Source organism: Strix aluco, chromosome 16 (genome assembly GCF_031877795.1).
Source record: "Strix aluco isolate bStrAlu1 chromosome 16, bStrAlu1.hap1, whole genome shotgun sequence".
Lineage (NCBI taxonomy): Eukaryota > Metazoa > Chordata > Aves > Strigiformes > Strigidae > Strix > Strix aluco.
In genome coordinates, this window is record NC_133946.1 from 3,726,144 (window position 1) to 3,749,520 (window position 23,377).

The following is a 23,377-nucleotide window of genomic DNA, read 5'->3' on the forward strand; positions in this document are numbered from 1 at the left end:
ATTGAACAGTTCATTATTAGACATATGTTTTAAAATGGAAGACAAAAATGAGCCAGATTTTTTTTTTTTAAATTTTTTTTAGCAAAGCCATTATTTCAGTAACTTAGAATAACTTCTGTGGTGGGGCAACTAAGCAGGGAATCAATCTATTATCCATGACCAAGCAGCTTAAATTTGATCTATGTTAGGGTTTTATTTAGACAACAGCAGAAAAAGTGGTGAGCTCTGATTTGTAGTTGTTATGGCCCCGTGATACAGACCAGGTCTCTGTTCTTCCTGCAGGAATTCCTTCTTAAGGGTTCTGCAGCAGTGGCCAGGTCAGTCATAACTCCTGTGCTCTACCCCTACCTCTTTAATTCTTAGTCCAGAAACACACAGGGGGTGTCTCTGGGAAGGGATAGCATTATGTTTTCTAGTGGACTGGTGGAAATTCAGTCTCAAGTATTTAAAAAATATAATCTGGAAAGCACAGCTGAAATGTGTACAGTTGTTATCTTTTTGTAAATCAAATGCTAAGTGTTGTAATCATCTCTGATGTCACTAACAAACATGCTTTGTCCCTACAGAGACACATGGATCTTATGTTAGCGTAACTCCTTGCTTGACAACAGTTGATGTAGCTAGCTTAGAGTACAACATTTTGATACTTGATCTTGTGGGAATGGAACCAGAAAGTTTTCTTGTTAGAAATCAGAAGCAGAAACCATGAATATTGCCTCTAGTTCATGATTTCAAGGTAGTCTGAAGGTTGTCTTTAAAATTGAGCCAGTCTTGTGATTTTTGAAATTTTGAAGATAGGTAGTTACTTTTTCGTGTAGGCCTAATGTGTTGCAGTATCTTCATGCCAGTGTAGCGCAGTAGCTCTGGAAAAAAACCCTGTACTACTTCCTTTTTCATGCTTATCACAGTCTTTGTTTAAAACTAAAACCAAGCCAAAAATAAAGAGGAAAAAGAAATGAATGCAGTGAATTAATGATAAAGCTGTTTGTTTTCTTTTACAGTATTGCACACTAATTTACAATGAAAATATTGTTAATTGCATAATGGCTATAACTAGTAGTTTTATTCTTTGCAAAAAGAATTTGCTTCCATATTTGCAGGTTTTGCAGTTTGCATATTCTCTTAAAGATAAACTGGAGAGGAAATACACATTTTTATTTTGCAGAAACAAGTTTGAAGAATGGATGAAGACTTTAAAACACAGGCACTTGACTCTACTCTTCAAAGCCCATCTGAGACATTACTTTCCATTCGACTGTTAGACTTTAAAACAAGTTTATTGGAGGCAATAGAAGAACTGCGTATAAGAAGGGTAAATGTGTTTATATTGGTTTTTAGTGTTCCTTTGTCTTATTTCTGCTTTCCTGTATGTAATCATAGAAAATGTTGCATGAGTGTGGGTAAACTTCATGCTATATTAAGTAATTTGCCAAGTAGGATTTTGTTTAAAAACATCATGGGTTTGGTCAGTGTCTGTATTAGAAATTTTTCTGTAGACAGCACAAAGACAACATAATAAGGTACAAAGCTGCTGCAGCTGATCAGGCTATTGACAAAAATGATCTGCATTAAATTTTTGTGTTTCATTGTAGTTCTTTATGAGCAGCCTTTGATATGAAAAGGAAAGAAGGAGAATCCAAGTCACTGCCAAGTCCATAAGTCTTTCTCATTTCATAGATTGATTTACCATTTGCCAGAAGAGCAGTGATTTTTGACTTATTTTTGTCTGTTTCCTGGTGCTTTTCAGAATTGCTGAAGAGGGCAAAGAGCTAGAGTGATAACCAAATGCACTTGATTTCACCATTTTTATATTGCTAAACACTAAAGCTAGAGCCATACAATAATAGCATATTGAGTATTGGGGTGGGGGTGTTTTGTTTTTGAAATATGAGTTGAATCATCTTGTAGTACTAAGGTAAAATTGTGCTGTTGAAGGCAACTATATATTTCTGTGGTTAATTTTTTAGTTATATTTTTCTGTGGTTACTTTTTCAGTTGTATGTATGTGAACATTTGTTTCTATTTCTCTCCTTAGTGTTTCAAAACTGTTGTATTTTTTGAAAGACCTAAAGTATATCTTTCTGAATTTCATGATTTTGACCTGTTCAAAAGATGTGTATTATTACCTTTAAAATATTAGTATTGATGACATACTTGATTTATGCTTATTTTGATCTAAGTTAAATGCTATAATATCCTCTCTTTAAAAAACATAAACAAAAGAATGACTGCCATAAAAAAAAAAAATCCAAGAAAAAAGCTGCGTGATCCTACATTCTTGGTGCAGTATTGTTGAAATTCAGCACAGTCTGATCCCAAGACTTTTGTTGCAATGGTGGTGTTTAGTCTAGTCTAACTAATTTTGTATTAAAAAGTAAAGACTGAAGAATTTAACTTTTATAATAATAATTGAAGTGTACTTTTCCTTGTAAGATCTGTAGCTGAATGCTATTTACATTGTTAACTTAGTTCATTAAAAATGCAAAGTTTAGTCAGAGCTTAAAATGTTTATAGAGTGCTATGGAGTTTCATCTTTTGGGATTTTTTGTTTTGTTTGTTTTGTGTCTGCTATACTACAAGAGTGAGTGACTGTGGTTTTATAAAAGGTTGCCTCAGGACAGTGAGCAATTTTTTGGCTTAAAGGTGTTTCAAAATTGATACTAATGCCAAGAGCCAATTCCATACTTAAGACATAGCCCTAAATTTCTAAAATGTCTGTGCCTTCCTTCACCCCCCCAAAAAAAATTTATATTTACCTGTTTGTAGTTAGAAATTTAAGTTTAAAAAAAAGGTGAAGCATTTGACAGCTAGTCAATTTGAAATCTTAAAGTATCCTGAATGCATTTTTGTTATTTGCTTTGCTTTAACAATCAGTTCAGGGCTGCTTGCTTAGTATGTTTGAAAATTGGAATATAAAATATTGATATTTTGAACAAGCAAGGGTTATAGAATAGTATGGCCATGCCCACTGCCATTCATTTTTATTTTTTAAAGTAGAACTCTGTATGGATGTTCTTTCTTTAAAAAAAAAAAAAAAACACCAACCTACAAAAATCCTCTCCTGATTTTAGCTATGATTCTTTTACAGATTCAACCAACATAAGGTTATTCTGTAAATTTATAAGCAACCCTGAGAAAAAGGTAGTACATGGACCAAAATACAGTGCCATCTCAGAGAATTACAGTGCTTGTCTTGCACCGTGGTAATTTTTCCATGGACAAGAGCAAAGCATGTCAACTTAAACTGTGTCATCTGCATAAGAAAGTGAAGTAAAAGTTCTGCTGGTTTCTTACAACTTTTGCCACTTCCTTTCCAAGTTGCTTGTGAGGCTCACAGTAGACTGATAGCCTGACGGAGGCAGTATAGCCAGTATAGCGGATTTACTCTCAATTTTGTCTTTGACCTGTGGCTTGACCTTAGGCAAGATATTTTACTTCTGTTCGCTTCTGGTTTTCTTCCCATTGTTGGTCTTGCTTGTCACTTAGACAGGAGTCTCTACAGGGCAGGAACTATCATGTATTTTGAGTTTAATAAACTGCCTTGAATGGTTGGTTGCACTGCAGTATAAATTCAAATTAATAAAAATAAATTTGCAGATGAAATTATCTATGCAAAGCTAGACAGATAAAAATTAAACTCAAGACAATTAAATATTAACGTATTTTGAGAGACTTGATCCAATCCATAGCTGATGCCATAGGAGACTATTTTAAAGTAGAAATTTAATTTTTCCAAATATGCTTATTTAAATAAATGCATTGAGTTACTTCAAAGCATCTATCTTTTTTTCACTTTTCTTGACTAAACATGTAGCTGTAGTTAAACTCTCAAAAATAATTTAGAGGAGTTGCTCATAATAAGTGACTTGCTATTTTACAGATGAAATCCCAATTAATGGTAGCTGTGCATGTTTATTCTGGAGAATACATTGCTTGAATTGTTATACCTGATACAGCTTCACTTTATTCCTTTGGCTGTTCTTAGAGTCTTTGTTCTTAATATGAATATGTATGTAATTAAAAGCTACAAAAAATTATATTACTCTTTCCCCTACCCCCCAGGGATTACTTCACACACCAATAATTTGAATGTCCTTCTATTTTTTTTTGCCAGTTTAGCTTTCCCACTCATCAAGCACCAATCAGCCCAGTGATTCTTTTGTGGTGGATATCCTGTTCACTTTGTTCCAAAGTCTGTCAGCCTTGCTCTGCAATCAGCTGAGTTCATTTTGTTGAGTAATAAGAGATGATTCTTAAGGGATAAATATAATCGATTCTGACAGTATAAAGTTGCAGCATAGTAAGTAAAATTGGAAGTCTTTAATGCTTTCTGAAGTACAATGCATGTAGGGCAACTGACATCAGGTTTAAGGATAATGTTTACAAGGACAAGAAAGCACATATATTCTCTATTGAATGATTTTCTTTCTTGTCCTAGATACAAAAAACCATCCTTAGTCAGAAAAGCAAGTAAACATAAGAAATCAAGGAAATTCTTCCTTGCTTCAATAGAAATGTATTCTAATGCCCTGGGGATATGGGTGGTTTTAGTAGCAGTGGAGCAGTGTAGGTGTTGATTACCTGAACACAAGAAAGATAAATCTTAGTGATGACTTCTAAAATTTTACTAATGTTTTTCTTTGGTGCAAAGGATAAGTTTCAGTGACCTGTTTCCATACCTGAAAACAAGCGCCTGTTGAGGCTCTTTCTGGTGTTAACTGGGGCATCACAAAGTCTGGCTAATACTATAAATACTGTCATTTGTGCCTTGAGTTTATAAGATTTGATGCTCTTCTGTTCAGTAAAGATTACAAAGAATAGATTTTTCTCTTTGGGCAGTTATGATAGAGATAGAACTTGGTAGTGCTTGTCTTTTAACTAAAATACTTTTTAAGAAACAGTTTTCCAGCTCTCAAATTTTCTCATATTTCTCACAAGGTAATTTTTTCTTTACTATAAAAGAAAACTATGTTGTATTAACGTTAGAATTACAAAGGGCATAAAAACATTTTCTGTGTTCAAATAAATATTTTAACATAGGATTCTTTAAATATTTCCTTTTAGAACCCTGGAATCCCCTCACCCCTGAATTTTGTAAATTGAAGCCATATTGACTTATCGATAGTTACCATCCTACTATTTACTGTGAAGCACTATATAAAACTTCTCCCTTGCTTGAGCCAAAGGTGTATGTTGACATAGCAGGTGGTATTAGAATCAGCCACCAGAGTTGGGATGAGATGTCTGATTTGCCAGGGAATTTCCTACCTGTGCTCACAGCAATTTCATGTCTGTGCTCACAGCACAGGAATGCAGGGTCTCAAGACTTCTGGAATCAGTTCCATGTTGTGTACAGGAATATTCTTTAAAGGCTAGTTGGTCCTATCATTTTGCTGTTATTGACTCTAGTCTTCTTCCCTGCCTGTAATGCTTTTTTTCCCCCCTCTTTCTTTTACCTATTTTCCTAGTTCCTGTCCCTGTCTTCTGTTCTGCCTTCTGTTTTGATGTAAATTAGACCTCCTTTTTGTGCTTACCCACTTCCATGCTGATGGCCAGTGAGCAGTCACTGAGAAAGAAAATATGGGAAGGATATTTGATTACTTATTTGCTAAAAGAGACAAATCCTGAATTATGTCTGTTGTCATTATGCAGACATTATGGCTCTCACAACACCTCACCTTGTGTTTTTTCTGGTTGCTGTAGCTCACCCTAGTGCTACAGAGCAGTATGTGTTCTTCCTTTCAGATTTGAGCAAGTTAATCTCAATTCCTCTTGCTCTACCTTTGTTACGGCTTTGGCTATTCTAATCCAAGTTCTCCAGCACAGTGGTCTATTTCTAGGTTTTCTTAGAGGGAGGATGTGAAGGAGTTTTGCTCACCCTTAACTACTCTGTCCCATTCCCAAGGGACCTGGACAGGCTGGAGAGGTGGGCCTCATGAAGTTCAACAAGGCCAAGTGCAAGGTCCTGCACGTGGGTCAGGGCAATCCCAAGCACAAATAGAGGAGGCTGGGTGATGAGTGGATTGAGAGCAGCCCTGAGGAGAAGGACTTGGGGCTATTAGTGGATGGAAAACTGACTGTGAGACAGCAATGTGTGCTCGCAGCCCAGAAAGCCAACTGTGTCCTGGGCTGCATCAAGAGAAGTGTGGCCAGCAGATCAAGGGAGGGGATTTGCCCCCTCTACTCTGCTCTCAAGAGACCCCACCTGCAGTGCTGTGTCCAGTTCTGGGACCCCAAAATAAGGACATAGACCTGCTTGAGCGGGTCCAGAGGAGACCACGAAGATGATCAGGGGGCTGGAGCATGTCCCTGATGAGGACAGGCTGAGAGAGTTGGGGTTGTTCAGCTGGAGAAGAGAAGGCTCCGGGGAGACCTTACAGTGGCCTTGCAGTACTTAAAGGGGCTACAGGAAAGATGAGGAGGGACTCTTTATCAGGGAGTGTAGGGATAGGATAAGGGGTAATGTCTTTAAACTGAAAGAGGGTAGATTTAGAGTAGATATAAGGAAAAAATTCTTCCCTGTGAGGGTGGTGAGACACTGGCACAGGTTGCCCAGAGAAGCTGTGGCTGCCCCCTCCCTGCAAGGGTTTGAGGCCAGGTTGGATGCAGCTTTGGGCAACCTGGGCTAGTGGAAGGTGTCCCTGCCCATGGCAGGGGGGTTGGATGATCTTCAGTTGATGATCTAGATGATCTTTAAGGTCCCTTCCAACCCAAACCATTCTGTGTTTCTATGATTTCTAAAATGTACTTCTGCTTTCTGGCAACTGTGAAGGGGTTTGTACTGCACAGCGTAGCACCGTGTAGCAATTGTGGTGTATAGCACATACCTGAGCGAGTCTCTTCTGTAATGGAAGAGATGTACGTAATTGTGCTGAGCTAGCTCATCTGTTTAACAGTGTTTCACAGATATGATTGGCAAGTAAAGTTCAGTATTGAGATGAAAATTGAAAGTTGCAGTATATTTTAGTATTTGGAAATGTCACTTGGGCCCAAAAGGCAAATTGCTTTTTGACATATGAAGTGAAGAAAGTTGATGAAACCATAAACTTACTTATCAGGAGCAAAGCAGAAAGACTAAACTTGAGTTATTAGTGGTATTACAATATTACAATGCCAGTTATGATCATAACAGTAATATTAGTTGTCCTATATCTAGGCCTAAAAAAACCCAGAAGCATTACAATAGACCTAAAGCTAAACCTTGCTGGAGGCTTGTTCTACAAAAGAAGAACCACCTAAGATATAGCAGAAAAGTTAAAAAGGGCAGCAGAAGCACCTGCTGTAGCTGTATAGGCAGGTCTGTGGAAACAGTAATCTACAGTGACCAGGAATGTGAGGCTGAATGAAACTTTTGCATAAATATAAATATTTTGATTTTTTTTTTTTTAAATTTGAGAGCTTAGTTTTAAGTTATTTTCAGGCTGTTACATAGGATAAGCATAGAATCATGAAAGAAAGACGTGTTTTAAAATACTGTATTTTGAAGTTACTTTCTAAAATAGTAATTGTCCTCATGAATAGAAAGACAGAAATATTTTCTAGAAATAAAGGATGCTAGGGAAATGAAAGATTTTGGTGAGATTTACTGCAAGCAACAATTCTAACTGCTAACAAACAATAAGAATGGTGAAGAGCTTAATTTCATTTTTAAAGGAAATTCAGGGTGGGGGGAGAAACAATGACAGAATAGAAATGTGGGTGGCTTTTTTTTGTTTGATACCTAGAAGCTGGCAAACAAGACACCACTAACACAGTCTGCAAGGAAACAGAACAAAAAATCCTAACAGAGCTGAATTTTCTGCCTAAGTGTAAATTAGGGTACTTTTTAGCAGAATGACAGAAACAAGGAAAGATGAATATTAAAAAAAGGGGGGGGGGGGGGAAGTAACTATGTGGTTATAAAATAATAAACAGTACTGAAGTTTATGGATTTCATGACTGTGACGTACACAACATTGTTATTCAAGTGAGTAAGGAGTGTGTTGGCTTGCAACCTCTGTGTTAGCAAATAATGCGGCTTTTGATTAGTAAGTGATTACTTGAACTTGGAGAGAAGAGCATTATAAGTGTCAATGTAAGCATTTAAAGGAATATATTTCGATAGATGAGATTTATTTAAATATAGAGCACTTACAGCCTATGCAGTAGAATCAAGAACAGAGCAATGAAAGATTTCCAAAGGAGAAGAGGTGGTTGGTATACATTTCTGGTTCTTTGCTTCTGGAAAGGGGAAGTTTTTAGAATAAATTCCAAATATATGGTTACTAAAGGTTTTGATTAACTCTTGTAACTATTAAGATCCAAAAACATTGTATCAGGAACTAAAGTTTGAGTAAAGCTGTTATAAATATTTTCTCTTCCTTGAACATTTGTCCTGGGAACAAAACTTAAGAAGGTTATTCACGCAGTCTACTCAAAGTTGTGCTGGACTGTTTAGTTCATGAAGTTCTAATTATAGTATGAAACAATCAGCAGCTGTAGTTTCTATGAGTACTATTTGATTGACCTGGATGAGAAATTGGATGTGCAATTTTGTAGGAGGTAGATTATGACTTCGAAAAAGATAATAAAAGTACCTAGCAGCAGTTTTGGCTGCTTGGACATGAGCCAGCTGTACTCTGTTCCTAAATCTGTTCAGGGTCAAGAATCGAGGGGCTTGACCAATCCACAGCCCATCTTGTAAAACTACAGCCTGAAGCAAACACTTAAAAGAAGGCTTGACACTTTCTAAAGGTTATAACGAGTAAATAAACCATCAAATTACTCCTCTTTTATTGTTATGGTAGTCTTTTTTTATAAAAACACTTAAATCCATGTAGTCCTAAGGCATCTAATAAAAAATGAACACTTTAAAGGTTTTGTGGTTTTTTGATACCTCATCAAAGTTATATACAATATTATTCTCCTAAGTATAACAAAAATGTTTTTGTCTTATTAAACAGCTGGTGGAACTTCTAAAAAAAAATAGTGCTTCACACAAGTTTTAAAAGCTTTCAATTCAAAATGGGTAGACTATAAATGTCCTTTGAAAGAAGTAAAAATGATGGATAAGGCTTATAATTGTTAGCGATTTCACATGAGAACATTTTTATCATGTAATTGTCATTCTCAGTTTAAGTATTTATGATGTTTATTTTTTTCAACAGTAGTTACATATATACACATTTTTGATAGCTTCCAGATTTTCCTTTATAATTTGGGAGTGAGTTGGAGGAGTGTTGTTCACTTAGAACTTTTGTTCTTATCCCCTTTAGTATTCAAAGCAAAGGGCTCGCTTAAAATGGAATTTAATGCAGTTTGCAAACTTGTGTTACTGTATTTATTTAGTTAGAAGTAAAGTGCTCAATATGGATATGGGAGTTAACAATTATAAATGTCTTAAAATTTAACATGTTCCTTCTTAGAACAATTGTAAAACTTCAAGTATCTGCACAAAAATATATCTGTATTTTCTTTTCAGTTCCTCATTAGGATCTAAAATATACTTTTTAAAATTGAAATGGTGTATATGTTTGATTACAAATTGGCTGCCAGTTCCATTGCTTATAAAATCTTTTTGTTGTTTTGTACTAAAATGACTTCTTTTTTATATACCCCAAAGGCTTGGTTTCATTTAGGCAACTGTTGTGTTTTGGGAAGCCCAGTCTATTTTAATTGAAGTTTTCTTTGTTAAGAATTTGTAATGCTAATATCTGCTACGTTGCTCCTCTTCAAAATACTACATTCTTTTCCCTTTATTTCATGGTTAGTTTAATACGGATAGATACTTGTTGATCTCCAACAACCGCTGAAATTAGTGATATATTTGACATAAATTTTACCAAGGTCAGAATCACACTGCACATGTTAAGTTTTTTTTTATCAATTACCACTTTACCTTCATAGCTTCTAATGCTACTTGCAGTTTGATGCTTGTTTTTTAAATGCTCTGAAGTTCAGCTTTTGGCTTATAACAAATACACCAAGCTAGATGAGTTTACAAAGAAAATGAGAGACCGTTATATGCATAGAAGCTGAGGAACTGCAGTAATCAATGTGATTAGTTTGCATGTTTTCAAAATATATACTTGAAAAATTAGCTAGCATGTTATGAAAAAGCATATTAGGACTCAGTCATGCAGGCACTTCAAGTATTCTGGGGGCAGTTATACTGTCTGTCCATCATGTTGATCTAAGTCCATGCTACACTTCCTGTGGTAACATGTTACTGTTGCTTCTGTTGCACTGGCACAGATTCTTGGGTTTCCCAAGGCTAGATCTGTGCGGTGGATCAAAATTCTGGTTTAGTCTCTGAAATACCCTTACACATGCTAGTGCCTGCACAGGGGAGTGGTAGAAATATGTAGTCTGGAGTTAGGGAAGTATACTACTGCACTGCATTTTGATATAGCTTACGAACAATTTATATGGCATGTTTAAGGGTCAGATTTTATAATCCTTATTTCTTACAATTTTGAACAAGGCTTTGCTAATAATATATCATTTTAATAGCATGTGTTGCTTAATGATGTAAATTGCTTAAGATCATACTTCTATGAGAAAGCTGTAAGTCAACCTCATTTTTTTTTTATCACTCCAGGGAATTTAGAGGGGTGTATTCTATTTCAGTACTTACAGATTATTATCAGAAAACAAATTAATTGCAACTCTGAAGTACTATTTGTTAAGGCAGAACTGGGAAGCATTGATAATCTTTTCTCTTTTTCTTTTTTTTACTGTAATACATATGAAATCTTTAGGTCTCTTCATCTAATATTCTACTGTGACATATCAGAGTAGCAAAAGCTAAAGAACTTTTCTCTAGTTCTCTGTGAGCCAAATTTTAATTTAAAATGTATATTTAATATTTTATATGTAAAATTCACGAGGCATATTTTTAGATCCCGCAAGTATCTCTTGAAATGCTTAGAAGTAGCCTCCTGTGCATAGAAGTGTGTGTTATTTCTGTCCACACATGTGCCTGTAAACTGCCTGTTAATCAAGGAAGTCAGTTTTGACCCTAAAACCTATAAAAGATGTCAATGTCAAAAACCTATTTTAAATCACCTTGGGACATATTTTGCCATTTTATTTCTATTGATAGTACAGTGGGGCTATGGATCAAACATTATACTAAGTGAGAAACCATTGCACTGCGAAATTTTCTTTAAAACAGTTTTGTACAAATTGTTGAAGTGTTGTAAATATCCTTATATCAAAAACTTGGAACCCTCATTTGTACTGGGTTTAGGAAAGAATTGTATTTCTTAAAGATGCAGCATACTTTATTCTTTGTAGCCAAAACATCTGTATTATTTGCTTCACTGTGGAAGGAGGAAGAACCTTAGTTTTGCTCTTTCACAGTTTCAGAAAACTTATTACTTCATCCAGAGGCGATTTTTTTTTTTTTTCTTATGTTAAGTAGTAGTTGTTCATGGTATTGCAATTCAGTAGAATTTTACTTAAAACCCAATACCAAGAAAATAATCTTTTTGAAGCCTGCTTTTAATTTTTTACTAGAGAGATCCATAAATGGCTTTTTTTTTTTTTTTGAGTTGTCACCATTTCCCTGAGGATTATAGCCACTTCTTCTGCAATAGTCTGGGCTGTTGAGTGTGAGTCATTTCAGGAGTGCTTATTTTTTCATCAGTTTAGAATGCAGGTTTTAAACTGAGTGGGGAAGTTGAACTCAAAAAAGCATAAAGGTGCACATAATGTATCTAAATACAGTAATCCAGAGAACACAGTTCAAGTATTGGGAGTACTCTTACCCTCACACAGTCGGTTTGGCCCTTGTTGGAGTGTGTCCAACACAAGACCTCAATAAAAGTTACTGGTGCACCAATTCATCAAAGAGAAGTCTATCTTACCTTAATGTGATCAGTTTTTCAAGGTGATCATCAGTGTGCAGAGAAGAGGCAGGAAACTAGCCTTTTGAAGCTCAGAGCAACACATTAGTGTAGCTCTCTAGGTCTTTAAAGGATATTCATTATTTTGTCTGTATGCAATAACAGGACAGTGGTGAATTGCTTATGACATGCATCAAAAGCCTAAGTGCCATTCTTGCAAGAAGTCATGAGTGTTTGATAGGGGCATCCGTTGTTCTTCCGTTTTTGAATATTGTATTGTAAAGGAAGGACAGTGCTCATAAAAATTTGACTCAAAAGGGAAGCTGATAGCAGTTACGAAAATTTGACTTTAATACCAGAATGTTTCAGGAAAATTCCCATGAATTTTTAGCAATTGTGACTATCAGCAGATCTCACTTATTATCACAGTAATAGTTTCATTCTTGACAAAGTGCTTCTGCAAGAACAGGAGATGTAATGCACCTTCTTGCTACTAGTGCATCTTCTGGATTATGAAGGAGACTTTGGACTTTAGTAATGTTGTTCTCAAATTTTCTGGTAGCTCATCTTATCAACAATATATGTTGGTTATCCATGAATTCTGTTTAACTTCCTTCTTTGGTGTAGTAGGTCAGGAGCCTTCTTGGCACAGAAGATTATGATAAAGATTTATTTCTTTTCATAATAGAAGTAATTGCTGACACAAACTTTTCAGTTGTCCTGGGAGATGTCAGAAAGACTAAAGGTTCAATGCTTTGAGTGGAGTAACTGAGATGTCCCAAAGATTCTGACTCATTAACCGTGATTATCTGTATCATTGACTAACAATTGATTCTTGAAGCACTTATTGCAGCTTGATGAATTTCTCCTCAGTATTTTGAATCAGTTCATCAAAATATTCAATCATTTTTCAACTGTGAAGCCAAGTCTGGTTTATTCCCTTTGAGCCTGGTTTTGTTGTAAGATGCAGAAGAGAACATGTTTCAAGAGGGAACTGTTCCTGCTAATTAAAAAAGCTATAATCCTAGCTCCTAATCTTCTGCTGTGCATTTCAGTCTAAATTATTTATTCTGCAAGTTTTCTGACCAAAACAGCTGAACTAATCTGCTGTTTTACCACATCCAGAGAGCTTTTGTTTCCTTTTTTGCTGTATGGTGTGTAGGCACATACTGGTTTGTGTACTGGACTGTAAAGGAAGAAGAGTGTGAATATACAATTTGTGTTGGTGTTTGATTTGCAGATACTGTCTTACATAAATTTATCTTTTTTTTTTTAACTAGGAAACAGAGATTAATTATGAAGAACAAATAAGTAAAATTGTTGTAGAGAAACAGGAACTTGAATGGCAGAAGGTAACTTTGCTTCATGGTTTTAGTGTTTTAACTGCTGGGATTTAATTTTAATATAATATTAATATGGATTGTGATTTGGTACAATTCCCCTTTCTAAGGCTATTGTCATTTCTAATAGTAGAATGTGGTAGCCAGTAGTTTATTGTCTAGCCATGAACTTCTGTAGCTCCTATATTGATTTGCATCAATAGTCAAAAGGGATGTAAATATTGAAGCAATAAGACATTTAGCTTAACATAAGGCATGTTCACATGTTAGTGTGGGGAAGCTACACAGCAGCTTCTCTGTGTTATGCTTGGCTTTGGCAAGTGCAAGTACCAGTGCGGTTGTACAAACGACTTCACTTGCAATGTTCTGTCGGTGACGGTTTTTCCAGAAAATTATTTTAAACAGAAACTTATAGGTTAGACATACTCAAAAGTGGTTTCTCAGCTTTTAAAGGCTCAGAATGAAGTTTTTGGTAAAATAAGTCTAACATTCTTCTTAGGGTTAGGGCTCCTGAGGTTATGCTTTCATAGGAAATCCATTCCCTTCTCTAATACAATCAAACCTATGACCCCTGTCACTAGGTCACAAGATAAAAGGCCTCACTCTGTATATTTTACGATCACAGGAAAAACAATAATTTCAGCTCTATCCTTGATCTTGGGTTATTTAACATCTTAGTAGAAAAGGAAGACTATTTCATCTTGGAATTCATCCTAACCATCTTAAATTAATAATCCTAACTGTGTGCTGCTTTTTTCTGAAAGATATATATGTGCACCCAGAAACAGGAAACATTTTATATTTGTGAAAGCAACAGTGCTTTCAATTTGCCTTTCTTTGCTTTTCTTAACCTAGTACTGCAGTTCTTAATAATTTGGGTTCAAAAGGTATGATTTCCATTCATTCTGAGACCTTAAGAGCAATTTAATTTACTGTTGATAAAAAGATGGGACTTACAGGCAGCTAGGTGAACTCTTATTTTTTTCTGCACTTTGCATTTAACACTGGCACATGGCAAACCTAATGTAAGCAATGAGTTGTAGATTTTAGGAACTTCATGTGAGCACGTATATAGAGCTCTGGAACTTCAAAGGAACAACCTAATATGAGTTTCCAATTCTGGAGACTCCAGTAAGATGAAAATGCTAAGTATGACATTTAAATGGAATTTGTGACCTGTTGGTTTCTAAATGCAGAATCATACTGACCTCAAGAGTAGTTCAGTAAGTAGACAGCTTCCCCTGGCTTATCAAAGCTGCTGGTATATTTTTGCATTTAGAGACATCCCTGTCAGTCAACATTTCTGCGATTCAGCATATATTTTCTTTTACCTTAGATTTAGCAAACTAGTTTAAAATAAAGACATGAGCTAAGTTTCTGGTTTAATATTACAATTTTAAAGCAAATCTTTGTCTACATTTTATGAATACTGTTGCTGCTCTTGAAAAAAAAAAATATGCTAAAGTGGGGAAAAAGAGAATAACTGGAGAAAATATTCCTTTAAATCTAGTGAGTATACTCATTATACTTACTATAACATCATAATATCAAAGGTGATTTTGCTTATATTTATAAAAGTAACTTTGTTCTTCACTCTCCCTGCACCACGCATACATGGCATGTATGAAAAATCTATTCCAAAGCTGAATTTCTGAGAAAGTTAGATATACAAATTTTATTTAATAGGCTTGACTGCGAGGCATGTTAGGAAATGAATATTTGTAGAAACTTCCCAGTCTCTTATTTAGAGTAAAATATATCACTTGAATATACAGTACAAGGAAGACTGTGGTATATTATGAAAACCTCAGTAATTCTTTTTTCCAGTTATCAATTACATCAGTGACAAAATTGTATAAAGGATGACTGTTTTGTGAAACCAAACTTGTATCTACATAACTTATTATATAATATTGGCTTGCATTCCTATAATCTAAAAAACTGTCATCTTAATTTGACAGTGCTGTGGATATAAAATTTTATTCCTGTGGTGAGTAGGAATACTCCACGGAGGATAGTTGATTTGCTGTCACTGCAGCACTATTTCTGGTTCTCTAGCATGCTTGGTATGCCCTTTACCCACTAGAGAACCTGTGTCTTTGAACACAGTTCTTAGTGGCAACTTGAGGAACACATTCCTCAAGACCTTTGTTTTCACATTTTTTAATATTCATTCATGTAGTATGTATTGTTTGTTAGCTGCAAATCAAAACTTAATCTATCTATTTTACAGTGAAACAAATGATCAATTTATTTTCTCCCAGTCATTCTTTCTAATAGACTCAATTTATATTTATTTTTGTGTCATCATTACTTAATCATTTCCTACTTCACATTAATATTTCCAGCTTGCAGAGTGTAGTATTAGTCTATGAGATTATGATATGAAATAATAACAAAAAAGTACATATTTAACTCATTTTTTTGTTTTTATGGATAAGAGTAAAGCCAGGTGGTAGGATGATAAAAATCTTACACTGTCGCCTTACACTTAGTCTTTTCTGCCCTCCTTCAGCTCTTTCATGTAGTTTGTTAAATGACTAAAATTTAACTAAAAACAGAATAAGAGATTGTTATTTGTAGTGAGACTATATTTTATAATGGAGATTAAAATTTATTATAACTACCAGCAACTGTGTCAAGATGCTGTCTTAAGATGGCAATGGGTGTTGGATTGCTTCTGCAGGTTGATAGGATGGGTAAGAGTTGCTTATAAAAGTCCTTGCAACAACAAATCTGAATTCCAGAGGTGAGAATTGTTACCTGTTATGAACTAAAGAGAAGGTGCTACCAAATAGATGATTATCAGTTAGCAAAGGTCTCTAGTCTTCAGGTTTTGTTTTTAATCAGTCATGTCTTGCTAAAAATATTTAACAGGGAATCAGGTTTTTTCTTGAAATACTATATGTATGGTTTGCTGTAAGATAATATTTAAAACACCCTATTGTTATGTCACATGAGCAGGAAACTCTGCAGCATCAGACAGACACACTGCGCCAACAAAACAAAGAAGCTATGGCATCTTTTAAAAAACAGGTAGCAAAATAAGGCCTTCTACCTTTGACAATGAGATTTTAAAATATGATGGCATAATAGCAAGTTATTAGTTGGTATTAAAATATTTTTCTGTTGCGTATAAAATGTTAGAATATACAGGTCAAAGAAATCAGGTCTTTTTCTTTCTTCCAGACACAGTATAATGCCTGTATTTTGACAGCTCTTCCCAGTAACCCACTCTTCCTGGGATTTTTCATTTTTATTTTTCAAAATGTTGCTAGAGAAGATAATGGTTCTTTTAATCTGCTTTGTTGGGTTTTTTTCCCCCCCTCTTTCTAAGATGGTATGTCCTCTGCAAGATTAGATTCATAAACCATGGCAAAAGATCTGCCACATAACTTGTTCTGTTCAACACTTGAAAGTGTGTTTCAGTCTTTCAAATCAGGATTGTGGGTTTTTTTCCCCATAATGTATATTCAACAAGTATGAGTGCTGAAAGAACTTGCAGAGAACAGTCAGAGGAACTGAAACTGTTCCACATGGTGATGAAGACTTTATCACTAATGCTGCATCACAATCATAGCACACAAAAAAGAAACTGACAAGCAATTAGGTTTTTCTTTCTTGAAAAAATAATCTGTGATTCACAAGCTTGTTGCATGTGACCTTATAGTTACTACAGTTAAAGAAAAAAAACCCCACGAAGTGCACTGTGCAGGGTAATATAACTATATTGTCTTGTCAAGTTGCATGAATAAAATTAATCCCATGTGCTGTATTGATTGGTTTTGTTTTGTTTTTATGCCACTGACAATCAAGTTACAGGCAAGGATGTTTGCCATGGAAGAAGAAAAGGTACTCGATTATTGTAAAGGTTACAATTATTTGTCATCCAGTGAAGAACATAAGCAAATGATAATGCCATATAATTTATCGAACATGTTCTAAGTCTAAACTAAGTATATTACAATTAAATTCTTTTTCTTGCTATGGCCTTTGCAAAAGAAATTTCTTTATAAACTTCGTTACTTTTGTTTTTTTGTTTATAGCCTGTAGAACGTTAATTACTTATGAAATGTCACTTTAAAATTTGCTTATGCTAAAAATCAATTGGGGAAAAAGTGTTCTTTGGTAGTTCTTGATGCTATTGAAGCTATACAGAATTTGCTTTATTTTGGGGGTTTGGGACAAATTTTCATAATCCTTTTCCACTACTAGTGAAAAAATTTCTAACTGCTTTAATAAAACCAATTTTAATAGGGCTTTTATTGATTTACCTGAGCTGGTTTCCTAAAGAACTTGAACTAAACTAAAGTAAGATCTACTTAAGCCTGAATTTGAGATTTTTGTCAACTGCATGAGTTTTTATACCAAGCTGAGTGCCTGTTTCCTCTTCTGAATAAAAGATTTGCATTTAGTATACTAGGAGCTTGTTTCAAACAGTGAAGTCCATGAATGTCTGCATGTGGACTCTGTTGCTTCACTTAAATTTCCCAGTGATTAAGAGTGGATGAATGTGCTATATCTTTCATAAGAACTTGCACAGAAATTTGCAAACAGCTGAAATTGGTTTGAAAGGATATCTAAGTAAACTTTGCTGTATTTATATTATCTGGTTATTTTCTTGCTTGTATTTGGAGTTTTTTCTTGTTAAAACATCCTGTTTGTCCACACATACCTACGTAGTAGTCCCTGATTTGTATTTTCAATGACAGCTACTGTTTCAGAATTGTGTGCTGATTTTTTTTTTCTCTAAATACTTCCATTGAATCAAATAGTAATTCCAATACTTTATACCAAAGTAATTTAAAGAATTAATTAAGCTGTAATTTTTCAGGACAGAGTTTGAATACAAAGACCAATTTTTACTCCAATTTACATTATATGTACTTTTACTTATTGAGGTGGTCTCAGGAGATTGCACAGACAGCACTATGTTAGAAACAATTGGAACATGCAGGGGTGGTTGAATGGATGTATTTGTTGTTCCTGACCTATTCTCTGATTTCTAGATACTGCTTTCCGTTGTACTGATTGCTGCCCGTGCTTCTTACCTGATTTAATTCCACTGAAGTCCTTTGACTTCAGTGTGTGTGCGTGTATATATATATGCACACATGTATATATATGAAAATATAAAACATGCTTGCATGTATTTAGTAATTCTAGTGATAGCAGATTCAGTTCAATCTTTGTGGATTGGAAAAGCTGAGAAAGTTGTTTCTGTGAAGACCCTGCTACAGCGGATAAGACAATGAATTTGCCTGATACTTTGTTGTTTAGTATCTTTATTCTAAAGTTATTAATTCTGCCTTTGTCAGGCTTGTCTCTCCCAGAATGGAGAATTTTAAAACTTACTGGCTAGTCATAAGTGGTAAAAACACACTATCATGTTTTCACTTTTTTATAGCAATATATATGTACATTTAAAAATTATTTAGCTGAACTTTCACCTGTTTTCACCAATTAATTGTTCTATCATTACGGAGTATTGCTTTATTTTTGTAACATTCTTGTTGATAAATTCTTGTTGTAAAAGCATTTATTCTGCCCAAATCCTGAAGTACAGCTTTTGTTGAAAGGGAAAATATCAACTTGCTGTAGAAACAAAAGAAAAAGAAATTGATGGACTGAAAGAAGCATTAAAAGCCTTACAGGTAAACTATTATTTTTGTTAAAGAACTTTCATTGGCATGCAAGTGTTTTGGTTTTTGTCACTGTCAAGAAAATAGTTGTTTTTAAGAGGTTCTTTAAGACCTTCTCATTTAATCTTTCTAGTACATGTACACCTCACTTTCAAACACTGAATTTCTGTTCTAGTCTTCAGTGTCAGGACTGCTTTAAGTTAGCCTTTCAGCTAAAGTTCTTTTCTTCCAGAAGATCTGCAGACTCAATAAAAGTCCAAATACTGTGTGAAATGTGCTTCCTTTTCATTTCCATTGTGTTCCTCTTTCTTTCTTCTCTTGTCTTTTACTTCTCACCTGTCTGCAAACTCTGGTTTTGCACTCCTAAACAGAAGCAAGCATTCACACTGGTCCTCCAACTCAGTTCTACCTGTGGTTTTTAGTATTTTTCATTGTTTCATGAGGAGGTTTCTTTTTAATCCGTGGCTTTCCAATGCCTGTTTTTCAGTAGAAGTGCAATTGTCGGATAAACGCACAATTGACTCTGGTGCCACTTGGTGCTAGTTTTGTATTATATTTTATATTGTTATATGGTGTTGGAGCAGTTGTGGCTGTGATTCACAGTTACTTGAAATAAAGAAAGACATAGGGACGTAGCTAGTGTTTGGTTTTCTTTTAAAGACCAAGGCAGATATGCTGAAAATGGATTAAAAGAGTAGAACCCAACATGGAAGAGAATTAGCATCGTAATACATTGCCAGGTTTCAGGTATTGCCAGGAACTAATTATTTTTCTATCCCAAACTGCGTGGGATAATAATTAATGCTATTGAAAACAAAATGTTTATAATGATTCTGTAACATGGTTGGTTCTTATTGACATTCTCTTATAATGGGGTGCATTTACTTGGTATCAGACTGTTTAATCATTTAGTTAACACTGAAGGTATTTTAGGAGCAAAAGCAATATCTTCCCATGGTTGGCCTTCTGTGCAGTAGCGGTAAGGATTTTGTTGCCTTGTTCAAACCTTGGCATAGCACAGATGATGTAGAATACCCCTCCATGGTCTGCTGAACATAATATGTGGACAGCAAGAGTAATGAAAGATTCCACTGGCCTTTTTTTGGGTTTTTGTAAGATAAAACAGAAATTTAAAAAAAAGCTTAACATTAAATGTTTAATGTTCACAGATCAAACACTTGTGTAGCAATATAGTTCAGATCTAGGAAATTCTGCTGTGACTTGAGGAAGCAGGAGGTCACAATGAACTTGTGGACCCAGAAAAATTGTTTGGAAATCAGACTAAGATGAGAGTGAGGAATTTCTAATTTGGTTCTGTAGCCCTTTCTATCCAGAGAGTCAGAGTTCTACCTTAAAATCACTGTTCTCTAGGCTTAGTTTTTGTCTAGAAATAATATTTTCCGTATAAGATTTACACACACTGAGTTCTTTGACATTTGTCTTTTTCCCTAGACATTATCATAACATTCTAAGATATAGATGCTAAAGCTCTTGCGATCTTAAGTATTATGCAAATCAAAATTCTCTGATGTCAATGGTTTATGAAAAATAGTGTTAATGACTTCAAATGTCAGTCATATTATTAAAGCATGGAAGGTTGGTACAATATATCTTTATATGACACCATTCAGAATATCTACCTAGAATTTTTTTTCCCAACAGGGAACGCACTTATATTCCTCTAGGACTTGAGGGAATACTTTCACTTCTATCTCTGTTTTCGTCTCTGTTTATTTCTAAGATCCTGTTATACAGACTATGGTTCACTTACATGTGGTTTTTATGACACATGTCAGAAAACACAAGGACTTACACATTTTTCAAAACTTCTCTAGTAAAAAATCAGAGTAAAGTGCTTTTACATAATTTAAATTTTGAAGTGAAATTACGTAAATTGAATCTAATAATAAAAGAAAAAATGTAAACATTAATTCAAAACCAGTATTACTGTATCGGATTGGCAATAAATGCAATTAAATCTTAGGTATGAGAATACCTAAATATGCAGGTTGTCTTTGGAAAAATGTAAGTGCAATTTAATGAATACCTGCCTTTTGTTTTACAGATTTCAAAATACACTTTACAAAAGAAACTGAATGAAATGGTAAGAAATTAATAAAAGTAAAAAAAATAAGGAACAATGAAAAGAGAATGTCAGCTCAGAGTATAATGCCAATACTAACCAACTCTAATATTTAAATGATATGTGATAATTATTACAAATAACCAAGAGATGACATCAGCCTTGAATCGGAAAAACTTTCAAATACAATGTTTTTAGGTTTTTATAGTGTGATAGCTGCTGTTTAGCATGTGGAATTTTTTCTCTTTATAGATCAGAGAGAAGATTTTTTTTTTTAATAGGCTGTGGTTTGAATAATGTTATTATATTACCCTTATAGGATCTAGCATATTTGTCTCAAAGAAGTAATAGAGAATTCCAAGCAATTCTTAGTTTGTTTTTAAGAAAAACTGGTAATGCTTTTCCTCTCACTCTTTTTCGCTCCTCAGAATTACTTCTTAATGTCAGTTCTCCTGAACAGTTTAGATTTCATCCAGTCCAGCTTACTCCCTTTGACACAGAGAATAAATTTATACAGAGTGACAGCATAGTCACTCTGAACCCCGTTGTCTGTTTTAGGAAGCCAAAGAGTGAGCTACAGAAACATTGCTAAGCTTGATTGAATAAATGCTGTGAAAATTCTGCTGCTGTTCAACTGGAAAGAATAAAGATAATATTGTCAGACCATTACAAACTGTGATTTTAATTAAGAAGCTCAAAAAACTAGGGTCCAGTTTAGCTTTAAGTACCATGACATTTGTACTGAAAGTCATCTTCAACGCTACAGTGGTTTTACACAAAATATGGTGAAATTGAATAATGTGCCCTCTGACCTGGCAGATAAGGCTACAAGTTAAAGATCAAAGGCAACATAAAATGTGTTTTCTTACTTCACTTTTAACTTGTATTTATTCTTAAAATACATCTGATCTAAAAACGGGTTTAAAATATGCAAAATTATTGAACTCTTAGGTCATTTCACGTATTACCTTTCTTCATAACTTGCAAGCTCAGTCTTCCATATGAATGAGAATATTTAAATCACAACACTTTTCTATAAGCTGGAAGTCCATCTGTGCTGCTTAAACAAGTATCTTCCTTTCTTATGTTTATAAACTTTTCACTAATTGATTACTTGAATATTTTGAAAATATCAGGGCACTGGGACTTTTTTTACAGAGTATGGTTATTAAAAATGCTGTTGAGTGGGGGACAAGATATTAGAAATCCTCTTTTGCATGTAGCACTAAGCATAGCGTGTATGGCTTAGCCATATTTTTAGAAGATGCTCTGATATGAAATGATGAAAACAAAAAACCACAAGGTCAACAGAAGTGAATTCTTTCCTACAACCTTATGCAGTAGCGGGCTAATACAGTTTTAGACCAGGTCAAATTCTACCAACTTGGCTCCCTGAGTAGTTGCACTGAAATAAATGGTACATTCTAGGGATCAAAGTAGTAGTAGCCCATGTAGGGTCTCGGTCAGTTATCACAAATGGCAAAATGTTTAAAAGTAAAATGGATGAAATTCCAAACCGTTCATTTATCTGAGACCCATTTCTGTTTCAATTTTAAGTTTGTTAAAGTCAGATTAGATCATGCTCTGCCTAGTGTTTTGAAAGTAAGCAGATGTGCTGTTTAGTTTATATCTGGCACCTTAGAAACCCTGCTAGTCAGTAAAGTAGCTTTTGTACGTGCTGGGGATTGAGCATGCCATATTGATGTAGCATTTTATTCTGGTTTTGTTCTTTTAATTCTGTTCTTTTAGTCTAGTATATGCATTGTTAATATTTTGCATATACACCATATTTTAGCATGTTATCCAGTTAAGTTTATGTGAAAATTGTAGCACTGATATAATTATGATATATGCTAGAATTTTGAAATAGTGGAAGGTTTTGTTTGATATTGAAAGACTGTATAGAGACATAGAAATAAAGGATTTCTTTTTCTTCCATCTTTCCTTTGTTTCCACAATGAAAGCGTTGATTAATGTGTGCAGTGTAGTCACTTTGCACCTCACTGCGTATGGATAGTAGCACTCATGCAGTCAGGAGGCTACAGGATGATTACTACAAAGCTAGCTGTCTTGATAGAATATGCTTGAGTGTGGGTTCTGTATTGTATTATTTTTCTTGCTGCTGAAATAAGAAAATAACTGGAGGAAAATGGCCTCAGTCAGGTCTTGGTTTTCTCCTTCATTAATTTCCTGGCAGGTGATGCAATGTAGAATGCTAGAACTCTGAGTGTAGCATCTGTTCAAGTGTTCCCATGTTAACTTGCATTATCTGATCCTGGGCATGTCTGAGAGAGTGAGCATTTAGAGTTATTTGTTTTCTGCAGTACCTAAATCTTAAATGTATATCATGGTGCTAAAATATAAAAGAAAAAACCAAACAAGAATGAGATTAAGGCTAGCATTGGGTGGTTTAGGGACCAAATCTTGCATGCAGTTTAGAAGAGAAAATTTGGAGTGCAAGATCTCAGTGTAGTCAATGGGGAG

The 23,377-nt window shown here is 34.7% G+C and overlaps 1 protein-coding gene across 1 annotated transcript in view; it reads left to right on the plus strand.

Moving 5' to 3' along the window:
- Positions 1-23,377, plus strand: part of CCDC73 (coiled-coil domain containing 73) — an 84,153-nt gene that overhangs the window by 24,115 nt on the left and 36,661 nt on the right. Inside the window, exons 4-9 of the mRNA XM_074842561.1 lie at positions 1,166-1,312; positions 13,109-13,180; positions 16,133-16,204; positions 16,985-17,020; positions 18,748-18,822; positions 20,876-20,914. Of these exons, the coding sequence (XP_074698662.1) occupies positions 1,181-1,312; positions 13,109-13,180; positions 16,133-16,204; positions 16,985-17,020; positions 18,748-18,822; positions 20,876-20,914 (426 nt within the window). The 5' untranslated portion in view covers positions 1,166-1,180. The remainder of the gene's footprint in view (positions 1-1,165; positions 1,313-13,108; positions 13,181-16,132; positions 16,205-16,984; positions 17,021-18,747; positions 18,823-20,875; positions 20,915-23,377) is intronic.